The sequence below is a fragment of the Chelon labrosus genome, assembly GCF_963514085.1.
Source record: "Chelon labrosus genome assembly, chromosome: 8".
Lineage (NCBI taxonomy): Eukaryota > Metazoa > Chordata > Actinopteri > Mugiliformes > Mugilidae > Chelon > Chelon labrosus.
Window position 1 is genome coordinate 24,156,660 of NC_140358.1, and position 20,690 is coordinate 24,177,349.

Here is a 20,690-nt window from a genome sequence, read left to right on the forward strand (position 1 = left end):
AACGATCAACTAAATTATTAATATATTTATTAACCACTTCTTCCTGCAGGTAAATCGACTCAAATGTACTTACTGGCAATGCCACACCAAATGGAAAGATAAAGTTTCAGAGGAGCTGAGCTGACATGTGTCCTTCACCTTGAACAGCTGAAAACTAGCTACTTCCAGGAACAGGAAGTTACATCATAGCAAAGTCTCAGAAATGACCTTCAAAATAAAAGCCCTTTTTTCCTCGAAATATATTTCCCGTGGCATAACACTCCCCGCCTGGCATCCCCAGATGCCACACCCCCATAACCTAAACAGTCTCTGCCTCGAGGAGTAGAACCACGTCAGAAACAGGTCTCAGGTAAGTCTTCAGCGGATGATGAGATGCGACCTTGATGTCCACTTTTCTGACAAGTCCATCTTCACTTGGAAAAGTATTCTCAACTCTCCCAATGGACCACTCATTTCTTCTGGTGTGTTTGTCTTTCAATAGCACTATGTCTCCTTCTTTGAGGTTTGGTTTCTTTGCATGCCACTTCTGCCTGGCTTGAAGTACGCTCAAGTACTCACGTCTCCATCTTGCCCAGAATGTCTCTGCTAAGGCCTGTACTCTCTTCCATTGATGCTTCAATAGACTGGCCTCTGAACCGTCTGCAGGAGGAGCTGGTGGAGTACCACTCTTCTGTGTGAGCAGCATCGCTGGAGTAAGAATCAGCGGCGCTTCAGGATCTGAGGAGACTGGTATTAGCGGCCTGGAATTGATTATAGCGGTGACTTCGGCCATGAATGTGCATAGGACTTCATGAGTGACCTTTGACCTTCCAGCCTGGAGTAACATAGAATCCAAGATGCGACGTGCTGTACCTATCATGCGCTCCCAGCTTCCACCCATATTGGAGGCATGCGGCGGGTTGAAAACCCAGGTGCACTTCTGAGAGCATAGGTAGGTTTTCACACTTTCTTCCTCTGCTTCTGTTGCAGCCTTCAAGATGGAGTTGGCACCCACAAAGTTCGTTCCTCGATCTGAACGTAACTGTTTCGCTGGTCCCCTAATTGCGAAGAACCTGCGGAGAGCATTGATGCAGCTTGAGGCACTCATTGTCTCAATCACTTCTATGTGAACCGCTCTTGTGGACATGCACGTGAACAGTACTGCCCATCTCTTGCTGTTGGCACTACCGCCTCGGGTACGTCGGGTTACGACCTCCCAGGGTCCGAAGACGTCTAACCCCACATTGGTAAACGGAGGTTCCTGCTTTAGGCGCTCTTGAGGAAGGTCCGCCATCCGCTGCTGTTCCAGTTTGCCGCGTAGCCGCCTGCATATCACACACTTGAACACCATGCTGCTGATGGCTCGCTTGGCTCCCAATATCCAAAGACCGCTTGCACGCACTGCTCCTTCCGTGAAGTGCCTTCCTTGGTGTTGCACTCTGAAGTGGTGATGACGAATGAGCAACGTGGCAACATGGTGCTTGCCAGGAATAAGGAGTGGATGAGTCTCATCTGTCGGCAAGTTCGAGTGAGTGATTCGGCCTCCGACACGTAGCAGACCCTCTGCGTCTACCACAGGGTGGAGTTTCTTGAGAGGACTCTGTGCAGGTAAGTCTTGTCCCTGCTGGATACATCTTATCTCATCTGCGTACACCTCATGCTGTACAGTTTTGATTATGACACGCTCTGCGGCGATAAGCTCTGAAGCTGCTATGCCTTTCTTGCAGAGATGCCATCCGACACATCTTGTGTCAGGTGAGGGTTTGTGAAAACTCTGGGCTACGTGCCTCAGATGTGCCACAGCTCTGGTCAGACGCTCCCAGGATGAGAATTTCTCAAAGCGTTGTGAGTTCAGCTGGGTCCCTGCAACCTTGGTCAGGAAAGTTGCGGCCTCAGGACGAAGTTCTGGATCTGCATCCGAATTGATCAACTGAAAGTCACTTTTATCTGGTGATGAGCTCACTGGCTGTAGCAAGAACGTGGGTCCGGTAAGCCAATTGGTTGCTTGCAACTGGCTTGCAGACACTGACCTCGTAGCATGGTCTGCTGGGTTGTTCTTGGTGGCAACAAACCTCCACTGACTCGGGCGGCTGGACTGCCAGATCCGGTGAATGCGATTGCTCACAAACATGTAAAACCTTCTGGACCTGTTGTTGATATAGCCCAATACCACCTTACTGTCAGTAAAGAAGGTGATCTTGCCCAGTGCTTGGCCTAGTTCTTCTTTGACCTGGTCTGCGATTTCTATAGCTAACACCGCTGCGCAAAGCTCCAGTCTGGGGATAGTGAGCTCCGCCAGAGGTGCAAGCTTGGCCTTGCCCAATACAAAGCTTACTTCTGTGTGGCCGTTCTCATCCTCTACCTTGAGGTAGGCTACTGCTGCAATCGCCCTCACTGAAGCATCAGAAAAGACACATAACTCTGCACACTTTGCTGTTGTTACTGGGAAGGAAGCGTAAGTGCGAGGGATGTTCAGCTGATTCAGCTCCTGCAGAGACTCCTGCCATCTCTGCCACTTGAGGAACTTCTCATCAGGTAACGGCGTATCCCAGTCTGTACCTTGGGACACTAGTTCTCTCAGTAGGAACCTGCCTTGAATCGTCACAGGTGCTAAGAATCCGAGCGGATCGAATAAGCTGTTAACTGTAGACAGAACACCTCTGCGTGTGAAAGGCTTCTGGTACTCAGGAATGGTAAACGTGAAGGTGTCCTTAGTCATGTCCCAGGCAACACCTAGACTGCGCTGGACAGGTAAGTCATCTACAGCCAGATCTAGAGCCTCAATGCTCTTGGCCCGATCGTCTGCGGGAAAGGCTTCCATAACCTCTGCTTTGTTGGAGGCAATCTTGTGAAGCTTTATGTTGTAGCATTTCAGCAACTGCCGAGCTCGTGTCAAGACATCCACTGCTTTGGCCTTTGAGGGAAAGGACCGGAGGACATCATCAACGTAGAAGTCAGTCCTGATGAAGTTGCAAACATCTGTGCCAAAGTCCTTTTCTCCCTCTTGGGCTGATCTTCTCAAACCATAGGTTGCGACTGCCGGTGACGGACTGTTCCCGAACACGTGGACTGTCATGCGGTAATCCACAATCTCATTCTCAGGGTTGTTGTCCTTGAACCACAGGAAGCGTAATACATCCCTGTGTTCCTCCTTCACAAAGAAACAATAGAACATCTGTTTGATGTCTGCGGTAACTGCTACCGGGTCTTTCCGGAACCTGAGAAGCACTCCGAGAAGGCTATTGTTGAGGTTGGGACCCTGAAGCAAGACGTCATTCAGAGACACTCCCTCAAAGCTAGCGCTTGAGTCGAACACGACCCGGATCTTGCCGGGCTTCTGGGGATGGTACACCCCGAAGATAGGAAGGTACCAAGCTTCTTTCCCATCCTCTAAAGATGGTGCCCGCTCTGCATGGTGGTTATCCAGAATTCCCTGCATGAACTCTATGAAGTCTTCTTTCATGTTAGGTCGCCTCTGGAAGTTGCGTTGCAGTGACACAAAGCGTTCGTAGGCATACTGCTTGTTGTTAGGGAGTGACTTCCTTGGAGACCGAAATGGCAGTGGGGCTACCCAACTTCCGCTGTCATCCCTGACAAACTCTTTGTCCATTAGCTGTAGGAACACCAGATCATCAATAGATGGTGCTAGATGATTGTCCTTGTCAGATCTCGAGAAGACTGTTCTGCCCAGGTGGTCCTCTTGTCGCACCATAGCACATGACCAAGTGCTATCTTGCTTGAAGCTCTGACTCAAGTCTTCTTTGACTTTGACAACATTCAGACAAGGATCCATGCAGCTTGGACGGCCATTTTCCATGAAGCACGTCTTGAATGTGTTCACTGTTCTTGGAGAGTGAGCTCCACTCAAACAGACATCGCCAACAATCACCCACCCAAGGTCATGTTTCTGGGCAAAGGGTGCGCTTGGTGGGCCATTGTATTGCTGACGCACTTTGTGGACCTGTAGTATGTCCCGTCCTAACAGCAGCCAAATCTCTGCTGAGTCATCCAGAGCAGGTATTCTGTCAGCTATGCCTTGCATGTGGCTGTGGTGGTATGCTGCCGCTGGAGTGGGAATTTCTGCCCTACTGTTAGGGATATTGTTACACTCTATCAGAGTGGGAAGGGAAATACTCAATTCTCCTGTGAGTGGCTCGACCACATAGCCATGGGCCCTCCGTCCTGTGACATTCGTGGCTCCTGCACATGTCGTGAGGATGTATGGCAATGATGGCCCTTCAATGTGGAAAGCGTCAAAGAACTCCGTCTTGGCTAAGGAAACGTTGCTTTGATCATCTAAGATCACATACGTCCTCTTCATCTTGTTGCGATGACCTTCTGGGTATACGTTCACTAGACATATCTTTGAACAAGACTTGCCTATGAAGCCCTGACCACACACCTGCGTGCACATGGTTGTTGCTGTTGAGCTTGATGCATCGTCAGACTGTTCAGACACATCCTTTGACTCCCCGCCATAGTCTTTGTAGGGGCTCTGCACCTTTAGTCCCTTTGGAGTAGGCCCTGGATGCAGTGCGGCAAGATGTTTCTCACTGTTGCATTCTGCACATTTTATGGGAACATCACAGTTCTTGGCCATGTGTGAGACAGATGCGCAGCAGCGGAAGCATACACCGTTGTCCTTCAGGAACTTCTTCCTGTCGTCGAGCAGCATAGCTCTGAAGCTCTTGCATTTTTTCAATGGATGGGGTCTCTTGTGTATCGGGCAGTGTACGTTTGGGTCCTCTATTTGGTTTGTCCTAGTTTCTGTTGTTTCCTTGGAAACTTTGGTTTTGTGAACTGTGACTTGGTTTTTGATATTCAGGTTTCCTGTCTTTTCCTTTTTCAAGGTAGGTGCTGCAGAGCTGCAGACGTTGAAACTTGGGTCATTTCTTGCCCTGGCCTCCCTCCTGATGAAGTCAGAGAACACTGCAAATGGTGGAAATGCGACCCTTTTCTCTTCCTTATATTTTGATCCATATGTCATCCATTTCTCTTGTAAATAGAATGGCAACTTTTCCACAATGGGACCGACTCCTCTTGCTGTGTCCAGGTATGCTAAGCCCTGGAGGTAGCTGTCTTGTTTTGCGGCTTCAAGTTCTAGCACCAAGTCTGCCAGCTCACTAAGCCTGGAGTTGTCTCGGTTGGAAATCTTTGGAAAGTTATCCAGTTTAGCGAACAGTGCCTTCTCAATGGCTTCTGGAGCTCCATATCGTTCTTCCAGCCTGGTCCATATCAATCTGAGAGCAGCAGATGGGTGGCCGATACTAACCGATTTCATCCTGCGTGCTAATTGACTTGACTCAGGGCCTAGCCATTTAATGAGAAGGTCAACTTCATCATTGGCAGAGATATCCAAACCCTGTAACACGCTGGTGAATGTTGACCTCCAGCTGAGGTAATTTTCAGGTTGGTCGTCAAAGCGACTCAGCCCACTTGTAACTAGCTGACTCCTTGTCAGGAACTTAGCTAGATCTGATATGTTGCCATTTACATCCTGGCTGGGCGGATGGTGTAGTGAGTAAGAACTAACTCCTGATTCTCTTTTGGGGAGAGGCTGGCTGACTCCATGTGGGTGTTGGTAATACGAGGTGTTAGGCTGTGACATATGTTGCTCTCTGTCAATCTGATGCGATACAGGAGGCTGCGTATGTGCATGCTGTAGGCTGAGGCGTTGCTGTGTCCCATCGTCTGGAAGGGTGCTCGGTTGTGCTGGAGTGGAAGCACTGTGCCTATGAATGTGCTTGGGTTGGGCAGGTAGCCGTGGTGATTGAGGAGTTAAATCAGATCCTTCTTCTAAATGGCTATCTTGTACATGAGCGTGCTTAGCAACATATTCGCTGACCTTTTCTCGCACATTCTGTTCCTTCGGTAATGACTCAAAATCTGCCAAGCTACCACGCGAGCTTCCTTCAGCAGCAGCGGCTTCCATGACGAGTGCTTTAGCAATAGCTGCATCTACATCTCTCTCTTGATTGAGTGCATCCAACTCAGCTTCTAGGCGAGCTTTCTCGATTTTTAGCTCCTTTTCTTTCCTGCTGTAGGCTGCTCTAGCCTTAGCTGCTTCTGCATCTGCCCGTGCCTGCGCAGCTGCCATGCTAATAGCTGAAGCCCGTGAGCCTTTGGTTCTGTGAGAGCTGGATAGCTGGGATCTAACCTCCAAACTCTGTTCATCAGTGTCCTTTAGTTGCAGTTCCTGCGCAGAAAGCTCTTGCTTAACCTCTTTATCGTCATCCATCTTCTGATGAGAGGCTGCCATTTTACTGTACTGTTCTTAAAGCCAACAGCCAGCTAAACTCATCTCTTCAACAAATCCCCCAAGGAAGAGGCAGGTCTTGTAGTTAGCGAGGTTTATTGAAAAGAAGGTAAAACTGAAACAAATACAAATACAGCAGGTAAGTATAAAATAATTAGGTATCAAATATCTACATAGATAGGTAAAACAGGTAGGTAACTAAATGCTATACTTAGCTTAGCTTCCATGCTAGTTAGGTCTATGGTAATTGACGCAAAAGAGTCCTGAACCATTTCCAGTACATATACTGCACACATGAATTAACTTATTTTCCATGAAACGATCAACTAAATTATTAATATATTTATTAACCACTTCTTCCTGCAGGTAAATCGACTCAAATGTACTTACTGGCAATGCCACACCAAATGGAAAGATAAAGTTTCAGAGGAGCTGAGCTGACATGTGTCCTTCACCTTGAACAGCTGAAAACTAGCTACTTCCAGGAACAGGAAGTTACATCATAGCAAAGTCTCAGAAATGACCTTCAAAATAAAAGCCCTTTTTTCCTCGAAATATATTTCCCGTGGCATAACAATGACAGAAGACAAAAGTCTCGCATATGACCTTGTGTTTGCCGCGCGTGGGTCGATGGCAACTCTGTGATGCATCAACACCCAACGTCACATTCGTGTAGACTGATAAATTGACATTGAAAAGCCGGCAAGCTCTGCCGGCGAGCACAGCCACCCACGATGCCCTCTACAGTGACTCTCAGGATTAGCTTTCCAGTCTGCAGACGGTGAAGATTAAGGCTCCCTCTGTACATACAGGGATGCCATTTGCGTGATCTAACACAGAGAACTCAATACCTTCCTGTCCATATTTGTTTAAGGAAGTTCTCTGTTAGTACATTTTATGTATGCACACTGACATATCTTTTAGTCCCCTTTTGTGTTCACAGATTCATGCTTTTGAGGCTCTAGATTCAAAAAAGTAAAACTGATACATATTTCTTTTTAATGGCTCCGCTTGACATTACCTTGTCAAGTATCAGTTTAAAAACCATGAATAGAATGCATATCGCTAACACAAAATAAAAGAAAGGAAAGTATACGAAGGCTTCTGTAAGGCAGTAAATTATTTCAAACCTTCACATTAAAATAGGAGAAAAGAAAACTCTGAATGATGTATTTGGCCTCCGATATTCCTTTCATCTATTTGATGGAAAAGACCTTTACTTATTCTTTTTAATGTAGCATATTATTTTTAAATGATGTGAAAATGGCACGGGCAAAAGTACCGGGATCCTTAACCTAATCATTTCAACGCGCCCTTTAAGACGACGATCACGGCAGTCAATCAGGTTTTGTAGCCCTTAATGAGATCTCCAGTTTGACCCGCTGTTCTTCAGCGAGTTGCTCTAATTCTCTCAGGTTTGACGGCTGCTCGTTGGATTAAGGGCCTGTTCGGACCTTGCATCAAGATCCGATTTGGGCGATCTGATTGCAAGTGGCCAGCTTTAGGTACGTGTGTTGAGACCTGGCATTAACATGCGTCTCCAGATCCAATTTCAGTTCCGCGCCTTATATATACATATATAAAATAAACCCCAACATCATCTGGAGAGCAGTAGAATAATGTAACAGTGGATGTCTCTAACAGATTTTAGGATCAGATCTTAATGCAAGGTCTGAACGGGCCTTAAGATCAGGACTCATAGCAGGCCATTTGTCCTGTGCTTTCATCTGAGTGATTCTTGGGGGACATTAGATGGTGATCTTGTTGAAGGAATCGTGGCGTGCAGCTCAGACGGACTCTCTGACATCAACCAGGATGTTTCACTTCGTAACTCCTCAATAATCTTCTGATCTCACTGTGCCCTTCATAGATCCATATTTACATCCATATTGCCTGAGCCTGATGCAGTAAAGCGGCCCCATAACACACCTGCGCCTATTTCAAGTGGTGTTTTTTCCTCTTTATTCTCTTCTTTGAACATAGAGCTGATGTGACTTATAAAAGGGCTGTAATTTGGTTTAATCAACAAGCATTTTAAATCCAGCCGGGCTTTTTTTTTTTTTGTTTGTTTGCCATCTTTCATAAGTGGAGTCCTTCTGGGTCGTCTATCACAGAGCCTATTTTCATTCAGAAAGTGACATACGGCGTGACCAGTCTCTATTGCACATTGATCTTTGAAGTCAACTTCTACATTTGAACTGTCCCCTTCTCTGCAGACTGACTTCAGTTTTTATCTTGCAGCCACACCCAGGGAGATTAGTTACAGGCCTATGGGCCCTAAACTTTCAGATATTGAGCTGTTTGGAGAAGGCCTTGTAGCTTTTCCTAGACCACGATTAGCAGCTGTTTCCTATCTCATCTTGCCAGACAACTATTGTTTTTTTAATTTCTATTGTCTATCCTCCACGCAAAGCACAGAACGACACCAAACAACAGCAATATGGATCATTTTCTCCCTTTGAACAGTCCTAATGACTGATTACAAGACTGAAGACACTTGTGACACTAATTAGACTATTAGCCTACTTGAAATATTACCACAGTCCACTGATTTAGCAGTAAAACTAAATGAGCAATCAGTTCCCATTGTTTGAAGAATAACCAGGAAGCCATTTCCCCAGCTTCATTGTTTTAGTCTATGGCAATCCAAAGGTATGCTTGCAAAGATGCTTTTAATTTTAACTAGGGGTATCAAAATGAACGTTCTGTTACTATGACCTTAGGAGACCGTGGATAGCAAGCAGAATCTAAAGTGTGGTTGCACTAATCTTGCCCTGCAGAGGGTAGTAATGCGCCCTGCAGTGTCAAAACTGCCAGAAATTCTAAACGAAGCAGGAAAAGAAGAAAGCAAGCAGAAACAAACAAGCAAAAATGGATCAAGAAACTTCAAAGTCCTGCCAAATGCTTCTCTCGACAAGATCCGAGCTATTTGCTGTTGCTTTACTATCGATGTGAACTGAGTTACCACCAGATCAAGCACACAGCTGAGAGCAGAGATGTTCATATAATATTCGAATCTACTGACAGCCCTAAATTTAACACATTTCCTTGGGCAAAATTCTGCTGCCAACAGCCTCTTAACCTGGTTGCAGGGAGGTGCAAGACCTTGTTCATGGTCAACACCACCATGGATCTCTGCCGACTGTACATGTTAACTCTGACACGCATGTTTGCTACAAATAATGAAAACTGCCCTTCAGGTAAACTTGATTCCTATTTTTTACCACTCACATCTCCGACACGTTCACTGGTTATTGTGCCAGATTTAAAAATGCTCGCGGTCTTCATAACTAACGAGCTAGATAACAATACCATAAGCATGGTATGGCCACGAGGCAGCATGGCATGTATAAATCTCTTCAGTCACTCCAGCGTCAAGTGAGAAATTTGCTCCTAGCTCGCAACCACTACTTCAGCCTCCATGTCAACTGGAGCATGACAGCCAAGGCAGATGTGTCTCTTCTCGTCTCTCAACGTGAAATGAGCTAAACAAAGCTTGTCGGGCTGAATTAATTAAGATTCAATTGTTGGCCAAGTTGGTGCTCTGTTGTATCCCAAAGGTTCTGTCTGAGGTTGAGGTCGGGGATGTGTTCAGGCCAGGCCAAGTTCTTTCACACTTAATATCGAAAGCTACTACTTGATAGGCCTTGCTTTGTCGCTCTGAGGCACCTTCATGTTAAAATAGGAAAGGGCAAAGCATATATGGTCAATGTGATGTGACCCATGTTGTACTATGTACTAAACACAGTAGGTTGTAAAAAAAATAAAATAAAAAGGATAATAAAGTCTAGTTTAGACTAGTTATTTGAAATGAAGAGAGCACTAGCCCGTTTTCCATTGTAGTGTCGTAGGCTTACAAACCAAATTAATCCTTATCAACCAGCCTAATAAACTGAATTCATAATGGTATGGGTCATTAGTCTAATAGGCGTGAGTATGGACCACTGGCATACTGGTTGATTTTCATGGCCAAGAAGATCCCTGGGGGAAACCAATAGGAAAATCATTTAATGCTCCTTTAATAATCATAGCCCCCGTGGGGAAGGATGATGATGGGAAATTGACTTAGTTTCATATTTCAGCTGCATGCGCACAGACAAAAATCCACTTTTGTTTGTCATTAGATGATATAAGACTATTATTAAAACAAGTATGATTAATTGTCTTCTTTTTATTTGGGATTTCCCCCAGTGAAATCATTCCATCATGTAAATCGCTTCTGAATATGGGGCAAATTTAAACTGTAATTTTAACGGGTCGTTGTTCGTAATTATGCTTGATGTGAAAGGGGGATTTTTTGTAGTTTCGTCATTATTTGACATTTAACCAAACTATCAGCTGGACACATCCCCGCCTTTTCATTCTTGGATTCCTTTTCTCTGCCATGACCATGTCTACCTCTGCTCTTTATCCCCTTTGTTACTGGCATTTAATTTTTCACGTCTGCGTGGCCACACTCTGCAAATATCTGCATATTATTAGATATGTGCTCTGCTTTTAAATCACCCCGTTTGCACTTCCATGCAGAGAATGCTGCTGTGAATCAATTCAGCTTAAAATTACAGACAGTGTACTTTAGACAGCCAGTGTGCCCGTGGTGTCTTTTCAACAATGTTACAGAAGTCCGGATCGTTGTTAGGGAGCATTCTATAATGCTCAAGTATCACTCAATACACAGGCTCTTAAACAGTTTCTAGCCTGGGACCAAAGTGAATATTTGATTCTGTCGCCTCTGCGCTCAGTCTCATTACAGCATATTAGTTGCCTCGTCATATGGGAGACTAGCAGGAACTTCAGCTTAGGCAGACAATTACTTGTTTTATCAACAGGTGAGCCAGAAGGTGAGTGGGAGTTTGATATAAATGCATTTGCATTTTACAGCACTCTGAGGGTGGATTATAAAAAAACAAAAACCTCTTAACAATGTCGGACAAGGCAAGTCAGGGTTCTGAGTTAAAGGAGTTGATTCGCTGTGTCATAGCTACTCACGAGCAAAGCGCAAATGATCATGCTCGGTAGTTTTGCACGTATTTGACTTTTTATTACTGGAAAACACCATGCCAACAGATTGCCTTATTGCACCCTAATGAACGGTTTATGCGTCAAATAATACACAGCGCAGACTAGTGTTTGGGTTTTTACAGAGAAAACCAGACTGACAAGGGCACAAGTATAAATGGTTCGCACCAGCGTAGGCTGCGTACGTAGGTTACGCCATCTATGTCCTGCAGAGGCATGAACCGCGTTTAACATCTGTCCAAACTTTGATTTATAGCACATCCTTCATAATTCTTAAGTGACAATAGGCAGAAAAAAAGCAACAGTCTTTTCAAAAATGTGCTGGTGTCATAAGGGCAAGACTCGTCATTCCAGAAACCAAGCAACCATTTCTGAAAGCAGTGAACGTTGCTGCTGTGTGGCGTTGTGTTGTCCCGAGTGCGGCAGCTCTTTTTTGATGGAGTTCGACGAAAAGAGGCCTCCCCAGTGCCCTGTCATCACTTTTCTCCCAGAATAAAAAATAAATGCTGTATGGTCACATGTCTGCAACTTGCAAACTAGTTGTCTTTGTAGGAATGTAGGCGAAATTCTGCATCCCTAGTACTTGTATATTTCCCCACTGCCTTACAGCAATTGGACTCAAGACAAAACAGCCAATGAAAACTGACATACGAAGTTGCCAAATTTGACAAAGTGAAAGAAACCCGTAAAACCAAGTGACAGAGATTATCATGCGGCAGATGTGTGGATAATAGCCTACAAGTCAGCAAGCAGATAGGATTCCAGTTCGCTCTATTCACATTAGTCTGAGTGTGAATGTATAATACGTACCACGTCGATGTCGGGTGTCTAGGCTCTGACCTTTTCACTCCCCACAAGAAAACATTGTTCGGCACTGCAGGGAATTGGTGGAGGTGAGAACAAGAAAGGGTAGGATCAGAGGCTACAGCACCCAGATGCTGCTGAGCCGTTCCTCCTGCTGGGCTTCGTTTGACCTTTAAATTAACGGGTACATCCTACTCTGTTTTCTACGTCCCGTCCACGATGTAACCGCTTATAACGCGAGTTGTCCGGCGCTCAGTTACAAGCTGCCGTCTCAGCTCGTGCGATCGCAAACCGCTGAATACAGCGGCTGACTTCTGACGCGTCTTGAATTATCCAGTCATACGGAGTTTTTGTCTTTAAAGCGCATGGTATTAAATACACATGCTCTGCAGCAGTGACCCACTTTCTTCTTTCAAGTCACATCACAGCAAAAACTTGGGAAAAAAAAGTGGGGAGCTCTTTTCAGCTGAAGTATTCTTTACTTAAACTTCTGACATGACTTGTTGATCAGTGAACAACACGTACAAATTATTCCGTATAGTGGATTTCCTTTTTTAATCTGATTCTGCGCCACATCAAACTACACTGTCACCCCCATTTGTCATTCCATCTACTTCTTTATTATCTCAACTCAGTGTTGCCAGATGGGAAATGAAGAAACTTCAAGATGTTTTCGATAGTTTGGGTCAAAATACAGTTATTTTAAAGCGACAGTATGATAAGTCACAGCTAGGACAGTGCATTTAAAAACAAAGCTATTCTATGTGCATTGGACTGCAATAACCTAAGGAATAAACACTGAGGCTCAGCCATTTGAATGAAACAACCACTTTATTCAATTGCACCTCCATCACTTCCATCCTTAAAGGGGAACTACTGCTTTTTGGCAACCTGGGCCTTATTTCTAGCATAAAATACGATCGTTTACTCACCCAAACAACTTCTGTGTCATTTGCACAAGTTTAGGAAATAATTAGTTCAACGTATATCCATATAGCGGGAGTGACAGGGCACCGAGACGCAGCCTCTAAATAACGCATTATCTGCTGCGAAACACGTTCATTTCGCCAATATTTTGTTATGATACGCTAGTGCTACTCCCCGTTGAGTCCGGAGTTACCCGTTATCATCATGTCTTCTGACCTGGACGAACAAACATGAGCTGAACGCTGTCGATGTGACTGGCAGCGAGGATGGGCCAGCCAGGCATGAGCTCATCGGGCTCATCAGTTTCTGGTGATGTGGGCGTGTTCACGTAAATCAAAAGAATGTTTATTTTTTTTGGGGTCCACGGAAAAGCCAAAAACTGTACATATTGTATATTTGTTGTGTTTGTATACATATTGATCGTATATCGTACAGGCTCTAAAACTAAATACGATAATTATTATATATTTGGCAACGCTTCCTCAGCTTGACCCTGCACATTTTTTTTATTGTGTCCCAGCCCACACAAAAAACAAAAAGGGATTAGCTTATAGTGTGAGTTGAAAGGAAAGGGAAATGTGTTGTTAAAAGTTAAATTATTCATGAGCATAAAACTGTAAAACAATATATATAATTATTTTTATTGCTTTATTGCATATAAACTACACCCTTCTAACGGCCTGGTAACGCTACAAGTTGGCCTCCACATGCTGGATTTACAAGTTAGGGATTAGCTCGCCAGTGATGGTGGAGGCCAGTCAGGATGCTAAGTTACACAAGAAGCAGACTAGAGTTATATGTCCGCTTGGAGATGACCAGCATGTTAAATTAAATGACGAAAAGTTCAACGCGGAAGGCTCCTGCTCCCGCTCTTAACTCATCAGCTGTAACCGCTTATCCTCTGGAAGGTCTCAGGGGGAGGTTGGAGCCTATTCACACTCACACCTACGGCCAATTTAGAATCACAGATGAACCTAACCAGCATGTCTTTGCACAAACCCAGAACCTCCTTGCTGTGAGGCATCAGTGCTAACCACCACGCCACTGTGCCGTGACCGAGGGCATTCTTTCCTTTATTTAAATCAATCAGATTTCATCACAGCCTCTGTCTGTGAGCCTGTCACGCTGCTGCAAACTTACTTTTAGATCCGTAATGTTCACCTCCAGTTTCATCTAAACCGGCGTCCATGGGTCCTTGGGCTCAGTGGCTCATCAGTGGTCCCGCTCCGCGTCTTCATTCAGATTGATTGTTCTCTTCTGCTCCTCCCACCACCAGAGTCTAAACTCTTCTTCTATCTCATGCCTTAATGGATTAGACTGCATTGTGGTGCCATCATATTGAGCATCTCAAATAATAATTAACCGCTTTTTCTTGCATGTCAAGGCCCCGACAACTCTTATTCAGATTATAAGACTGGGTTAGTTCACTCTCCTTTCACGTCTACATCCTCTTTCTCACTCCAGCACACACACACACAAACAAACACACACACACACACAGACGCGCTTCACGTACAGTTGTCCTCGGTGGCCTGTGATTGACTTGACAAATGTGCTGCGGAGCGGTGCTCTGACAATATATACCCACCTGGTCTCATGCGGTAAACCTGCAGGCTTCTCCTCTCAGCCCCCCCCCCCCCCCCCCCCCCCCATCAATCACGGCAGAAATCTGAGGCGGCCATCACTCTCAATAAAAAAATAAACTAAGAAAAGCCCGGATGTCACTGTCATCATCGTGTGCAAGATCCTCCGTCATCATTACCCTCGCTGATATCATTACGGTGATATATTTAGATCGCAGGCGGGTCTCGGTGTGAATCAACTCCCAAATACCATCCTAAAAAAAAAAAAAGAAGAAACAGTGAAACATCATCTTGCTGCTACAGTAGCTGTCTTTTTTTTTTCAACTCGGGGGATATAACCAGAGCTGGACAGTTGCTGTCAGACCCTGACATGGAGAAAATTATCCTCACCTTTGTGTCTTCACGGCTGGCCTGCTGTCACAGCCTGTTGACGGTCCTCAGTCAGGCTGCAGTAAGGCCACCGTCTGAGAATGCTGCCTCCAGGCTCCTCAGCGAGTCCTCCACAGCTCCTCCACAGTCATCCTTTGCTCTTTCGCTCTTTTAAGGTACCCCGGCACAAATCGCAGATCAGCCGCTGCCGTGTTGTTGCTCAAAGTTGCAACGGGGGAATTTCTTTGGCCAATTATGCGCCACCCTCTGCAGTCCTCACAGGCCATCTGAGGACTCCCGTCTGGTCTTTGGGAAACAAAAGATGTAGAAGTTAGTGTGCAGGGAAGAGAATGCCATGGGCGTCATTACTGTAAATAGAATTAGATGCAAAATCTCTCAGCTCCTAGTATCCCTATCAATATTATACACATACGGTGCCTAGTTTTATGAAGCTTTTACATTTTTAGTTTTCATGTACTGAAGACACTTGTCAACATAAGGCAGTCTTGTAAACTACCCCTTAATAAAAAGCATGTACTGTACGCTCAGGGGACACGAGGATGCTGCTCCGTTATGTACAACTGTTTTTCACTTTGCCTCGCCGCGTTTCCTCTTCCTGATAATAATGACGCGTCTCTGAGCTGACAGGTGCGCGGATGTCAGGGTGACAGATGAAGACTGAAGACAAAGGAAAATGTGTGACAGAAGCGGAGACTGATAAGAGTCCTTTACTGCCTCCTAGTGGCGGCAGCAGGTAAAATAAAACAACCACAGGGTGAAAAAAAAACAAAACACACACACTAAAAAAAAAAAACTCCTCATAAACTGTCAGGAATATGATTTATGTAACTCTGTTTGTGCATCATTGCATTTTCATAATAATGTCACATCTTAGCTTTTGCATTTATATCGACTGGACCCGTTGTTGTCTGAGGGTGTGGGGAGACGCAAAGGTTGTTTTTAAGGATACCTGACGCCATACTGTTCATATAGCAGAGTTTAGGTTATTGGTTGTACACTGAAACACTATTAATAAGTCAATAAACAATAGTAAAACTGATTATTTGTGAATTAAATTGAGTTAAAGGCTCATTCCATTCGTTCCTGTCCTGTGAAGTGTGAAGGGGCTGGAGCCTGTGTCTGCTGTCACAGGGGCGAGAGGCGGGGGTCCACCCCTGGACAGGTCTCCGGTCTATCTCAGGGTAGAGAGACAGACAACCGTTCACACTCACACCTACGGCCAATTTAGAATCACCAATGAACCTAACCGGCGTGTCTTTGGACGGTGGGAGGAAGCCGGAGTACCCGGAGAGAACCCACGCAGACACAGGGAGAACATGCAAACTCCACGCAGAGAGGAGCCAGTCGGCCAATGGCTTAGAACCCAGAACCTTCTCGCTGTGAGGCATCAGTGCAGACCACCACCAGGCCACAGATTTATTTTACTATCAGACAGACTGATGCCATAATAGCAATTACAATAATGGTCACGTGGGTGGTTTAAAAAAAAAAAGAAAAAAGAGGTGAATAGATGAATAACATTCAGACAAAGCATTTACTTTAATTAAGATACAATTAGAGTGAATGTGGTTTCTTTCTCTTTCGAGTGTGTGTGTGTGTTGACTGTGTCAATGACGTAACGGCCCTTGGCCCCCTCTCTCTCTCTCCCTCTCTCTCTCTCAGCCACACACACATACTCTCGCTGACACACACAAACGCAGTCGGGAAGCAGCAGCAGCAGCGGCAGCGGCAGCAGCAGCAGACGCTCAGTGCTGCTCTCAGTGTGCGGAGCGGAGGAGGAGGAGGAGGAAGAAGACAGACGGCACAGGCTGTAGTTATGCCTCAGCTCCGGGGATATATATCTCGCGCGCACTCGCTCTCTCCCCCCTTTTCGTTCCTCTTTTTCTTTTTCCTTTCACTCCCCGAGTTCTTCACTTTTGCCTCGCGGGCTTCCTCCGGAGAGGACGCTCAGAAACAGAAAGCAGCCAGCCGCGCGTCATGGTGCGCCTTTTGCGCATCATTACCGGATCTTTAAAAAAAAAAAAAAGTGGCTCCTTTTTTTTTTTTTGCCCGCACTAAAATGAAGCGCTTTTTCCGCGTGGCGGGGAAAAGAGGGAGCGATTGGCAGCCCCTGTCTCCCTCTGAATATCTGGCTGCAGCTGCTGGTGATCTGCGTGAAGCCGCTGAATAAATCGGGGCTCTCTGTGAGGAAAGAGAAAAGAAAAAAGAAGAGGGGTTGCAGTAAAGCGGCTTTTAGTCTCACGGATTCTCCTCTGCCTCTGACAATGTGCCAAGTCCATCCACCGCGCAGGATCCCCTTGATTTGCGGCGGTTTTGCCCTTTTTTCTTTTCCAGGATTAATTTTTTGAGGGATTTTGGAATTTTGGGAATTCAAAGCGAAGGTCAATGGAGAGATCTGCGCATCCCCTGTGCGTCACCGTTCCCTTTTAACGCCAAAAAAAAAAACTGCGGTGCGCCTGTTTTCTGAGCGCCTGTGTGCTTGTGTGAGTGTGTGAGCGAGTGATTTTTTTTTGTGTGTGTGTGTTGTGTGTGCGTGAGCGCCTCTACCTCCTTCCCCCCCCCTCTCTCCCTACTGCAAGAACTCACTCCCTCATTTTTATTTTTTATTTTTTCCCCCCCTTTACCACCCGAGGCTCACTCTGCAAAGTTAAATGCTGGATGTATATTTCAGCGACCATTTTTGGCTGTAAAGATGCTGAGCGGCGTCCTCTTTCTGAGCGTCCTCACGGTCACCAGCCTGTCGCCGTCCGAAACGCAGAGCCGCAAAACTTCAGCCTCCAAAGACATCTGCAAGACGCGCTGCGCCTGCGAGGAGCGGGAGAACATCCTCAACATCAACTGCGAGAATAAAGGATTTACCACCGTCAGCCAGTTTCAGGCGCCCCCCAATAAGATCTCCCAGCTTTTTCTAAATGGGAACTTCCTGTCACGGCTCGGCGCCAATGAGTTTGTCAATTACGGCAATGTCACCTCTCTGCATCTGGGGAATAACGGCTTACAGGAGATCAGAACCGGCGCTTTCAACGGGCTCCGCTTTCTGAAGCGGCTGCACTTGAACAACAACAACCTAGAGGTGATTAAAGAAGACACGTTTGCAGGACTGGAGAGCTTGGAGTATTTACAGGCAGACTATAATTATATCAGCGCCATAGAGCCGGGCGCTTTCAGCAAGCTGAACAAACTCAAAGTGTTGATCCTCAATGACAACCTGCTGTTGTCTCTGCCTCCGAATATTTTCCGCTTCGTGCTCCTCACCCACTTGGATTTACGTGGCAACCGGCTCAAGATGCTGCCGTTCGCCGGGGTGCTGGAGCACATCGGCGGCATCATGGAGATCCAGCTGGAGGAGAACCCGTGGAACTGCACCTGCGATCTGATCCCCCTCAAATCCTGGCTGGACACCATCTCCGTCTTCGTCGGGGACATAGTGTGCGAGACGCCGTTCAGGCTGCACGGCAAAGACATCACGCAGCTCATAAAGCAGGACCTGTGCCCGCGCAGGAACGCCGGCGAGCGCGTCCACCCCCCCTCCGACTCTCACTTCCAAGGGGCCCTGCCCCCGACCTACCACCCGGGCGCCGTCACCCCCACCCGCGCCCCGAAGGCTTCTCGCCCGCCCAAAATGCGCTACAGGCCCACCCCTCGCATCTCGAAGGACAAACACGTCTTCGGGCCTATAATGGTTTACCAGACGCGCTCCCCCGTGCCCATGCTGTGCCCCAGTGTGTGCGTTTGCACGTCGCAAAACCCCGACAGCGGGCTGAACATCAATTGCCAGGAGCGGAAGTTGCATAACATTAGCGAGCTGAACCCCAAGCCCTCCTACCCAAAGAAACTCCACCTGACTGGTAACTACTTACAAGTGATTTACAGAACTGATCTCACCGAATACAGCTCACTGGAGCTGCTCCATTTAGGAAATAACAGGATAGCAGTGATTCAGGAAGGTGCTTTTGAGAATCTTACAAACCTCAGACGGCTCTATCTGAACGGGAATTACATCGAATCGCTCTCTCAGTCTCTGTTTGCCGGTCTGCAGTCGCTCCAGTATCTGTATTTGGAATATAACATCATAAAGGACATTTTGCCACAGACTTTCAACTCTTTGCATAACCTTCAGCTTCTTTTCCTGAACAACAACCTGTTAAGATCGCTCCCTGACAACGTCTTTGGGGGCACCATGCTCACAAGGCTCAACTTGAGGAATAACCACTTCTCCTACCTTCCGGTCCGAGGGGTCCTGGACCAGCTCTCGGCGTTCATCCAGATCGACCTGCAGGAGAACCCCTGGGACTGCACCTGTGACATCGTGGCGCTCAAGAACTGGATGGAGCTGTCCAGCACCAGCGTGGTGGTCAACGAGATCACTTGCGACTCGCCCTCTAAACACGCGGGTCGCCTGCTGCGCTCGCTCCGCAACGAGGCCATCTGCCCCGAGCCCAGCGAGGCGCCACCGCCCCAGCACCCCCCTCCCACTAAGGCCCCTACGTTAATAAGCCCCGGCACTGAAGCCACCACTCCCTCCTCCTCGTCATCGCCGTCCTCGTCTTCTTTAAGCTCAGTCAGCCCCACTGAATCTCACGTCCACGCCCCCGAGTTGCACCCCGAGGTCCCGCTTTCGGTCCTGATCCTCGGGCTCCTGGTCGTTTTCATCCTGTCGGTCTGCTTCGGCGCCGGCCTTTTTGTTTTTGTCCTGAAACGGCGCAAAGGGGTGGAGCACGTTCCGACGGGCGCCAACAACTTAGATCTCAATTCTTTCCAAGTGCAGTACGGCTCCTACACCCCTGAACCCACTCAAGACAAAAGCTCCGAAAGCCACGTTTATAACTACATCCCCCCGTCCATGGGCTCAATGTGCCAAAACCCTATTTACATGCAGAAGGACGGCGAGCAGGTGGCGTATTACCGCAACCTGAAGGAGCTCAGCTTCGGGCCCCTGGACATGAAGAAGGACGACATGCTCACCCGAAGCCCGGGGGCCTACACAATCAGCACAGTGGATTTTATGGATAAATCACCAATGTCATGCGGTCTGACCACCCCAGAGCCTCCCGAGATGCTGTATCAAAACTTAGGGGAGAGGCCCAACAAGGAGCTCCCGGCGGCTGCGGGCGCCCCCCCTTTCAATTACAACTTTTGCACTTTGCCCAAGAGACCTTGCATCGTGCCCCCCTACGAGGTTGCCACGGCCCGGCGGCACGTCACCAACCAGGACCGGTTGAACAAAACCGTGCTGTACGGGACGCCGAGGAAATACTTCGGGCCCGAGTACCCGTCCAAAAACAATGAGCACCCGCCCCTGCTCCCTGGGAAGCTAAAAACAGAACCAGACTACCTGGAGGTTCTGGAGAAACAGACTGCGATGAGCCAACTGTAAGATAGCGACGCAGCTCCCCAGCCCCCAGGTTTTGTGCAGCATTCATAATAATCACGCAGTTACTGTAATAATAGTCCTCTCTATATATCTATCTTATCTATCTGTGTTCAATCCTACATGACGGACTGGAAGCGAACAGAAGCCTTTGATGATCCTTTTCTCTCTTCTTTTTCTTCTTTTTTGTTTTTCTTTCCAATATGTATAAAAGGAATATAAGAAGTATATTATTATGCAGTTCTATTTTTTCTCCTGGAAGGTATAAATTATTTCTTCTTTTTTTTTTTTTGACAAATGAAATTCTAAAAGACTCTGATGACGGCAGGTATATAATAATGGGCAGGACTGTGTACAAATA

The 20,690-nt window shown here is 46.7% G+C and overlaps 1 protein-coding gene across 1 annotated transcript; it reads left to right on the plus strand.

Moving 5' to 3' along the window:
• Positions 1–17,624: 17,624 nt before the first annotated feature.
• Positions 17,625–20,335, plus strand: slitrk2 (SLIT and NTRK-like family, member 2; the record flags this gene model as incomplete). Its single annotated transcript, XM_084549446.1, has 1 exon — positions 17,625–20,335. Exon 1 carries the CDS (start codon positions 17,651–17,653, stop codon positions 20,333–20,335), a length of 2,685 nt encoding a protein of 894 aa, XP_084405572.1. The 5' UTR covers positions 17,625–17,650.
• Between the last annotated feature and the right edge of the window lie 355 nt (positions 20,336–20,690).